The sequence below is a fragment of the Pieris brassicae genome, chromosome 12 (assembly GCF_905147105.1).
Source record: "Pieris brassicae chromosome 12, ilPieBrab1.1, whole genome shotgun sequence".
Lineage (NCBI taxonomy): Eukaryota > Metazoa > Arthropoda > Insecta > Lepidoptera > Pieridae > Pieris > Pieris brassicae.
The window spans coordinates 10,480,737-10,491,058 of record NC_059676.1 but is presented as its reverse complement, the minus strand read 5'-3'; the positions used below and the strand labels follow the sequence as shown (position 1 = coordinate 10,491,058).

Genomic DNA, 10,322 nt, shown 5'->3' with positions numbered 1-10,322 from the left:
AATAATTAAAAAAAATTATTTAATTTAAACGACTTTGATATAAAACTTTTTATAAATATAGTAATGCAAACAGGCAGGTGTCTCATCTGCTGTTAAGTGATACCGCCGCCCACAGACACTAACATAGTACAAAATTTCAATAATTCCCGTCATCTTAGTTTGATCAAGTGACCACCTGAGCACCTTCCACTTTAAGTGCTATCTACAAACGAATACATATTCGACAAATTGAAGACTATCATCTTATTCTGGGTAATGGGCAACCTGGAGTCACCATCAATAATAAAAATGTGTGCGTGTACTAGTGTACACACGTAAGAAGTGAAACTTCTTCATGACCTTATTTTTCGAAAAATAATCTACTATATGCCACTTTACAGAAATTGGTTAAATAAAGTTTAATTAAAGGCATGAATACAAATAATTACAGAATTTCATTAATTATAATAGATTTATTACTATTATTGTTATCATTATTATATGTTTTTGTTAATAATGGCTTCGAATCAACCGTGGTAGGGACTAGAAAAAGATGACGCGTTACGGAAAAATTTGACGCGTAACCGAAAAATGTGACGGTAATTTTTTTCCATCGCCGATAAAGAAAAACAAAGTCAACCCAGACGTCTACTAATCGCTAACTAAAACTTTGTTTTTTTAACTTCTAGAACCTCATTTTATGTCGTTTAACCGCCGCTTTTCTTAACTAATTTGTACTTACATACAAAATTCGAAAAAACTAAAAAAAAAATAAGTACCTTTAGCAAAAATAACAAAAACATTAATTTACTAAATACAGCTAATACTTGATTTCTCGTAAAAATAAAACATGTTTATAAGTAGAAAAGGCTCTAGTAATAAGTACAAACAATATGCTTTACAGTTTGTTTCGATAGTTTCTGTCTATGCATTGTTCTTTGCTTGTAGTTTTGCATAGCTCTGAAAACAAAAGAGGTATTGTCATAAATGTTTAAAGCACAAAGTTTTGCTTTCAATTGCAAAATATTCAGTTATTGCTATTTTTGACAAAGAACAGTGTTAGTTTCATAACTCTCATAGTGAGGTCGTGGTTCGAACTCCGGATAGGCACTGTGGAGTTTTTTTTTTCATCTAAAAAAAATCCGGTTAATAAAAAGTAAAATTATTTATTTCAATTAGGCCTATTAAAGATGCACGGAAAGTAAATAAATTATTTTATATAATATTTTTATATTATTATTTATAATTATTTAAAAAATAATAGTCTAGTTGCCCCTTCCAAAAAGTAGTTTCATACTTGGCTAAATGGGCAAGAAACTCCATAATGGAGAAGATCGTGACTGACCATGCCTTAGACCATATCAAAAAAAATTTTTTAGAAAAATATTATACTTTCTGTATAAGACATTCAACTTCTTAAGTAGTTATTTACTACGGAGTTGTCTAATTGTATACCTAGATGGCGCTTACTTAAATCATATATATCTTCTCTTAAAACAATACTAATTTCTTACCTCTTCCGCCAATTTGTAAAGCATAATAGCTGATTCAGCTCCAGTCTGTTCCACAAGGGATTGGAACACTCCAGTTACTAAGATCTCTGAACTATTTAATCTATAAGCAAACGTTGCAATTGGTATATTGTGTGTATCATGAAGATTTTAAAATAACCGGAGGACGAGGCAATTGTAGACATTTCCGTTTATTTGATGCTTAACTAAACATATATTTCACTAGAAATCAGAATAGTCTTGGGTATATGCTATACACGTTTACAACTAAGCCACGTAGCAGAAACATATATTTACTAAAAAATATCTAATAATATTTTTGGTATGTATCTAAAAAGATATATTTTTGATCTAATAATTGTTATTATATAAGTAATGAAAAATAATCTAGATTAACGTTTCTCTATATTAAAAAAATCATCTAATACATAATAGTAATTACCTTTTTGAGTGATCGCCAATTGAACCGACTTTATTCATTTGTTCAAATGTCGGGTTTTCTTTCTGAAAGAGAAGAGAGAAAAATCGAAATTAATTTCAATATCGTAAAACCTAAATAAAGTATTATAATAATAAAAAAAACTTACAGCAACATCTGTGGAATCTTCAAGTTTTAATAGTTCGTAAGGGTGACCTGTTTCAACTACGCGGCCCCTAAAATTGTTTAATAATCCATCTTTAATATTATCACATAATAATAAAAATCACAGAAAAACAGAACAACTTTTTGTAGTTCGAGGAAAAAAGTGAATAAGAGAATGTTTCGATTTTTTTTAGTATCGTACGATAAATACTTTCTTTCCTGTTCTTTCTGGCTCTATACCCTTGACGTGCGAACTGGTAGTATATTATGTCAATTTAGAATCAATTTAACACCTTTTCTGTTGACGTTCATAAGTGTACTAGGGTTACCTATATGAATATAATTGACATACTTGTCCATAACAATAACTCTGTCGTAATCCATAACAGTGTTTAGTCGATGTGCAATTGTCAACACAGTCGAGTTGGAGAACTTGGTTCTAATCGTATTTTGGATTTGTCGGTCCGTTCTGAAACATATTTGGTCACTGTAATATTTGAGAATAACCCCTTATAGTAAAAGCGTTTGGCCTATTGTCAGTGTGTGACTCACATCTCATATCTATGCACCAACGGAGTTTCTTTCTCTTTTCTATTCTATTTATATATATAATTATAACATTCGCTCAAACGGTGAAGAAAAACATCGTTAAGAAATAAAATTGCCTTCCACCCAAAAAGGCGGCGTGTGTCAGGCGCATAATTATTTTTGTTTTATGTACAGTGTATATCAATAAGAATCAATGTCGCTATCATAAAAACCTAATTTATATAGTTTAAAAATGATTACAACTTACTCTGAATCGACATTAGCTGTAGCTTCATCTAACACGAGAACAGCTCGTCTGGCCAACGCCGCACGCGCAAGACACAAGAGCTGCCTCTGTCCTGTCGATAAGTTTCCTCCTCCATCTCCTACTCGGGAGGCTAACCCACCAGCTAAACTTGATACTAAGGATTCTAGTTCGACCTGAAAATATACTAGAATATTATGAAACCTAGAGAAACCTTACACTCTGTAAAGGATAATGATATTATCTTATATATAAAAAAAGGAATTAAAAATTTAACTTAAAACTAATTTAAAAAGTTTGGTCCCTGTGGTAGTGTTCCTAATGCTGGAGGATTTCCTCGCTGTACTACGATACTTGAGCCATGAAAGCACCAGCTCGGGGGTCACCGGTACTTTTTACCAGGCGCCAACTTAAATATCTATATTTATCTTTAGGTCCAAGAGTCAAATCCAAAGGGAACAAAATCGAAGTTCGAGGAAAGACTATATTTGTGTCGTTTATTATTTCCCCAGATTTCAGCTTGTCCAAAGGATGGAGGTTAATTATTTTTATTATTACTTTGTAGGTTTAAAAAATATTCCTCTATCAATCTTTATACTTGATAAATTCTTACGTACGTTTTGTTATTATTTAATTGTTAGTATGGAAATGAAGCTTAACGTACGAATATTGTTACCAACAAGTTGACTTTAAACTGTGAGTACAGGGTACACAGAATAGTTCTATTCATTGTGGTGATGAAATGTTGGAACGAGTTGGGTCTATGAGATTTGTGGTTGATAGATTGTGATAAAAAGTGAGGTCGGTGCCTTCAAGACGGTGCTTGTTATAATTTAATTAAGTATTAAAAGGAATCAATCTTCATATTGTACGATTATTATTCGTGTCCTATACTCACTCCCACTTAACCCGCTCAATGACGATGTCAATATCGATGGAGTGACGATATTTTACCGTCATATATATTCGCAACTATGAGATGATTTTAAATTTGGGAGTTATACGGGAAGCGTGATCTTTCATTGAAATAACTTAATTGCAACAATGACCTATTTTTATTCTGTAGTTTCTTTATATACCTCTTTTAAAGCAGCATTAATATCAGCGTCACTATACTTCTGCTCGGGGTCTAAATTGTCTCTTAAACTGGCTGCGAATAACGCAGGTCGTTGTGGCAATGCGCAAAGCCTTGAACGCCACGTTCGTAATCCAGCTGTTTCTGCACTAACGCCATCTACCGTCACCGAGCCTGATATTTTGTTCATTCTACAAAGAGTTTTAATAAACCCATTAGAACTAAACCCTTTACGGTTTGGAAGGACATTCTCATATTCAATTTATGAGCAAATTCGTGATAAATATGACTATGAGAGTGCAGTTCGAATTTCCGAACGAATTCAACTTAGGACCCCATTCAAGGAAAGAGCGTACACAGGCCGGTTACGCACTAGTGAGCCCTCTGGCATTGATTGTGTCCATGAGCGGCGGTATCCCCTAACATCAGGTGAGTGAACCGCCCCCTGTTCTATAAAAAAGTTCTATGGAAGTCGTTAACGGACGAGAAAGTTTATGGCGCACCAATAATAATGATAATCTCGTGTTTATTAATTACATTTTAATCAAAAGTACAAAGTCTCAAATCAATTATAAAACGCTCTTTTAATCTATCTATTTAAAAGCAGCAGCAAAAAAAGACTTTTCTTTGACATGTGTATTCAGCTTCTATTGTTATTTTTCCTACTCACCTAAACAAAGCAGCAATAAGCGAACTCTTTCCGGCTCCAGTTCTACCAACCACGGCGACTTTCTCTCCAGGCTTTATCTTGAAGGAAACGCCACGTATCGCCAAGTTATCTTCTTTTCCCTTATCCTCTGTACTGTTTTCTTTTGGAGGCCTTTCATATTCTAAGTAAACGTCTTCGAATACTATTTCACCTGAATCGTAATTCAATTTATAAATAACACTGTCTATATATTCAAAACGGTCTAGCTTTACTTGGATAGAGAATCAGTGCAACGTCACGAAACTATAAAAATATGCTTATCACAAGAATCTGAAAGATATCCAGTTTCTAAAGACACTTAAATGTATGAGAATTTCATATCGGTAACTTTATTCATATCGGTAGCCAACTACACTTATGAACGTTAATAGAAAATATGTTTAATTGATTCTAAATTTACATTTACTAGCAGTTCGCACGTCAAGGGCGTAGAGTGGGTAAGATACTCTATGCCACTCTTTTTAATCGCCAACTTTTGAGTCATATACATTTTTGTAAGGCAAAGCTGCCACACATATTTGAACTGGAACAAATCAATCCCAATGATTAGGTTCATATAAATAATCGTTATTCACAACAAAACATTCTCTCACCCTTTTCTGGCCATGTATTAAAATCTAATCCAGGATGTTCTTGAAGTAGAGCTTTGGTGTTAGGCTCAGTTGGTTCTTCTGGTGGTAAATCTGCATATTCTAATATTCTTTCTACCTGTCGAAAAAATAATTTATAATATAAAATTTTAAAGGTTTATACGTTTGCAGTAAACATTTGTAGTTTATTGAGGCTCGGATTTAAAACTCGGATATAAAAAAAAATATTCTTTTTCCGTCACTTTTTTTTATTAGGTTTGCAGAATTTCTACTTATATTAAATTAATGTATTATCTATGAGTACTGCTTTGTTTTAATCATAATAAAGTATAGTTAAGGTTTAGGACGTTATGTTTATGTTTAAAGAACTTTATTTCTGATTACAAAAAAAAATGTATTTTATTTATTTGAGAAACTTAATATTAACGAACGAGAAACACGTCGCACTTAGACGTCCCAATTTTAGTCACTCTGACATGTATCTTTAATGGCCTTTTGAATTTGTAATACGCGCTAATATTGCGAATATTAGACGGTTATTGATTAAATAATTGTCACCCTCATACTTAATAGACTTCTTCAAATAATTTTTACACGGCTGCGGCAAGAAAAGCAAACTCGTTCGACGAGTATTGCGTGTAGTGTTTGATTTGAATGATAAGCTACTATGGAAAGAGTTTTTTTAATTTTTTTTTATACAGGTGCTATAAACATATAGCTGTTTGATCGTCATAATTTTGGTTATGGTCTTGGTAGTGGTTCTTAGAAGGTTTCTTCTGAATTATTCGACAAAATCAAAGAACAAATAAAGCGTAATCATTTAACAAGAAAGCGAGTAGACAAGAATATAAAATGACAAAAAAAAATTAACATGAAACTTACGCAACAAGCAACCCAAGAGTTAGTTCTCATTTACAAAAGTCTATGGTATTTAGTCGTAGTTAGTTAGTTTTTAGTCTATTAGTTTGATTCGGAATGACATATATGTCATGATTATAAGATTTTTACGGGAACTTAATTCGCAATTAGAATCTTAAAAAGCTTACAGATGTCATCTGGTTCTCGACTTCGGCTGTCTGTCTCATGCCAAATTGACACATGCCAACCAAACTGATCGCTTGAGTGATTGCTAAACCTACGTTACCGCCCATTTTATCTGAAAAATATAAGAATTTAAAAAAAAAAAAGGTGCTCGATGTGCCTAATACGGTATGTCTGAAGATTTTTTTAATCATACATAATACATTAACGTTTATTGATTATGTACGCATTTAACATTCGCTCGAACAGTAAAGGAAAACCTCGTGAGGAAACCGCCTTGTCTTAGAAAGTCGGCGTGTGTCAGGCACAGGAGGATGATCACCTGTCTATTGGATTGACAAATGACAGATATAGAAATCTGAGACCCAGATCTAAAAACGTTCCAACTTTTATTTATTCTAACTACAGAAAATAAATAGAATATTTATTGTAAATTTATTGACGTTACACATATTATAAATATTATAGAAATAAAAAAAAATATATCAAAGACAAATAGAGTTGCAAAACGACAATTTTGATACACGCTCTCGAAATATGAAGTTTCAACTATTCCTTTAATTATCCTATTGATTAACACTGTAAAATGGCAATACTCACCTCCCAAAGCGAACAAGAAAAAGCTGAAAGTGACAAATGCCAGATACAAGCAACACACTATATCCATCCAGAAACCAAAAGCTCTATCGGTCGTCAATTCCACACTTTGTGCTGTTGTGTGCAAATCTTGCAATTTGTCAAATTCTTTGGCTAAAGTTTTCAACTGGTTTTTCACTGAGCGAATTGTTGTTAATCCTGAGACGGTAGATGTTGCGTGGTTCAAACTTAAACTGACAGCTGAAAATGACATTTACAGGTAAGATTAAAAAGTAATGAACAATTATTTGGCGTACAACCGAATACGCGACAATTGTACGTTCAACTTCTATGTAAAAATCAAATACATTTTGGACGTATTTAAGTCAGATTCAGCGCTAAGACTCATTTCTGAATCTCACCCTAGCTTAGAGGATAGATATATAACTTTTAATGTAATAGGCCCATTGACATTCACATTGCGAGAAGGCTCGCAAGTGCGTTTCCGGCCTTTCAAGAATTGGTACGCTCTTTTCTTGAAGGACCCTAAGTCGAATCGGTTTGGAAACACTTCAGTGGGCAGCTGGTTTCATTTAGTGGTGGCGCGCGGCAAAAACTCATATTGACGTAAGTAATAATTACGCGTTTTGTGAACAAACAAAAACAATTTATTTGTTAAGATTAAATACTCCAAATGAAAATATTATTATAAACTTACTAATGGCCTGAACTCTCTTCAACTCGCGACTCGTGGTAAGATATAGGGACCGGAGTATCCACAGTAAACCAGCAATCACCGCAGTTGGGAAAAGTAACCACCAATTCACGAGGCACACTACGAACAGTACTGCGATGACTTCTAGAAAGAACTGAAAATAAACATTTCAATAAATATTCATGACAAAAATCTATTGCTAGTCTCTACCACTAGGGAGCCCCTGTAACTAGATAACAATTAGTCAGTGGTACATGGTGCAAGTTTACAACATTTTTTTTAAGCAAATGTAGTCTTAGTTTTCCAACTAATTAAACACAAGTCGTATAAGTATGCATGAATCCCTGTGTGTGAAAGTTCTGAAAGTGTGGCTGAGATTTGTAAGCGTACAATGTGTGTAAATTTTTGGAACATCGGAGTCATGCCTAAATACATAATAAAACCTCTGTAGATTCGAAATCGAATTCGGCTAAATGTGTTTTATGAGTTTGTATCTGGAGAGACTTCTAGAATCTCTAGGTTGTGAATACCTCGAAAATACCTTAATTTTTTTTAGAGGTTATAATAATTAATATTACTCCAATAAGTCAAAACAAATAAGTTACTGACATAGGGAAGCCACACTTAGGGCTTAGCGTGGAATTTGAACCCTTAATGCATTTACCCAAGCTTTTTTGGTACTTAAATAAGAGCGTTCCCGACCCCAAGCTTTGAAATTCTATAAATTATCATAGAAACTGGAATAAGTATTTACCACAAAATTTCTTTATAAAAAACCTAATATATTAAAACGACAGACATTTTGCGATCCCATTTTCAGAGTAAATTTTGGTGTTTTCCAGTCACGCCCAAAGGAACCCTCGACAGGAACAAAGAATCCCCTCTTCACCTACACGTGAAATAATATATCTAGGATCAATAAAGTAGCAGGTATTATGAATACTTACTGTAAGACATTCAGATAGTGTCCAGTGTAGCATGGTGTCCACTTGGCTGATATCATTGGAGAATCGGTTCAGAATACGCCCTGATGGGTTGTGGTGAAAGAACCACATTGGAGCGTTTGTTACACCCCTGAAAAGATTCGACACGTGACAACCAGCTGGCAGACATAACGGCAAATTAATTAATTAAAAATCATAATTTATGTACACTTTTAAACGTCAAAAAGGAAGATAAAATGTATATGTATTGTATTACTTAAGTTGTCATGTGGAACATGGTGTAATGGATGCAGCTCCTTACAAAAATTGTGTAAAACAAAAAACTTGGCGATTAAAAAGCGTGGCGGAGAGTTTATTGCCAGTTCTTCTCTTACGTTCTACGCGCTCGATTTGAGAACTTGCAGTAAATATAAAATTAGAAGCATTTAATGTATATATTTTTTTTATCGTTCATAAGTGTACATTACGTTATCTATATGAACAAATGATTTTTGTATTTTGACTTTTGACTAGTAAGTTTGTTATGGAAGAGCTGTGAATCCTGGACACAGCTATATTCCCCAAAGAGTTCCCAAATCTCACACATTATTATTAATTGTTTATAATAAATAAACACATATTTGTTGACTACAAGTTCCCAAACCAAATCGTCGTGAACTAGTGGAGCTCCCAGCCTCTTTTGACAATAACTAGTAGACAATTTAGCTAAATTTATGAGATAGTTACTATTTTAACTAGGTAGATGAAGCTTTTACGTAACATAATACATGATACGTTTATAGACTACAAAAGTTGCGTTTGTCTGGGCGTCGGACTCGTCGTAAAAAATTGCTTATTTTTTCTTTTAGTAAATTCCAGAAGATTTTCATCGTTTTAATAAATAGGCCTGTATCTCAGATTTTTTGTATCTGTTTCATAATCATTTGTCAATCTAATAGGCAATCAGCCTTCTGTGCCTTGAAACACGCCGTCAACTTTTTGGGTCTAAGGCAAGTCGGTTTCGTCACGATGTTTTCCTTCGCGGTTCCTGCGAATGTTAAATGCCCAGAAATAAAGTCCATTTGTGCACTGCTGGTGATCGAACCTACAACCTCGCAGAAGAGTGTCGCACGCTGAAGCCACTGCCAACACTGCTCTTGTTTAATTAAAATACAAATATATAAAATTACTTACGTAAACATCCTTTCGTGTAGCTTGACAGATGCGCGTAAGCACGTATTGTAGAAATATATCATTTTACTCCACGTCAGAAAGAGACAGACGGTTATCAAAGCAGCATAAATATACACATAGATGTTTCGAGATATGTTGAAAGTGTTATGGTCCAGATCTTCGTAATTCACTAAAAAAAAGGTCTTGATTAATAAATTAAGTTACTATAAATCTGAAATAAATTTTATTATGCCCAAAGTACACAATAATAATAATAATAAATCAAACAAATAAATTTAAAAAAAGTTCAGTTTCTAAGCTTTATACTATTTTCCCTTTACACACTAAGACTTTCTTATAACAACTGATTCCACCTACATCCAGACTAAAATTACATCAATTAGGGCCACAATAAAAATATATAATAAAATACCGGAAAATTTGAAAAATGAAACAAATTACTTGAGGTTTACCAAATTGTTAAAGAAAATTGTATAAGAAATGTTATTACACCGTTACAGAGTATCTGACTGATAGACTTTAATTTCTTTACATAAGTTAAGTTTATAAATAATGTTACGTACATTCTCCTTTTCGCAACATGAAGTCAAAGGAAAATATAGGGTCACGTGTAAAACATAAACATAAGGTGTA

At 33.3% G+C, this 10,322-nt stretch overlaps 1 protein-coding gene across 3 annotated transcripts in view; it reads right to left on the bottom strand.

Moving 5' to 3' along the window:
• Nucleotides 1-420: 420 nt before the first annotated feature.
• Nucleotides 421-10,322, bottom strand: part of LOC123717280 (probable multidrug resistance-associated protein lethal(2)03659) — a 28,318-nt gene continuing 18,416 nt past the window's right edge. For all 3 annotated transcript variants that reach the window (XM_045673195.1, XM_045673196.1, XM_045673194.1), the window contains exons 19-32: nt 9,690-9,858; nt 8,520-8,646; nt 7,576-7,726; nt 6,882-7,118; nt 6,287-6,396; nt 5,244-5,358; nt 4,612-4,801; nt 3,946-4,132; nt 2,870-3,042; nt 2,426-2,542; nt 2,078-2,144; nt 1,933-1,994; nt 1,494-1,593; nt 421-939 (exon numbers count right to left, since the gene is read on the bottom strand). In XM_045673195.1, coding sequence (XP_045529151.1) covers nt 904-939; nt 1,494-1,593; nt 1,933-1,994; nt 2,078-2,144; nt 2,426-2,542; nt 2,870-3,042; nt 3,946-4,132; nt 4,612-4,801; nt 5,244-5,358; nt 6,287-6,396; nt 6,882-7,118; nt 7,576-7,726; nt 8,520-8,646; nt 9,690-9,858 — 1,841 coding nt within the window. In that variant the 3' untranslated portion in view covers nt 421-903. The remainder of the gene's footprint in view (nt 940-1,493; nt 1,594-1,932; nt 1,995-2,077; nt 2,145-2,425; nt 2,543-2,869; nt 3,043-3,945; nt 4,133-4,611; nt 4,802-5,243; nt 5,359-6,286; nt 6,397-6,881; nt 7,119-7,575; nt 7,727-8,519; nt 8,647-9,689; nt 9,859-10,322) is intronic.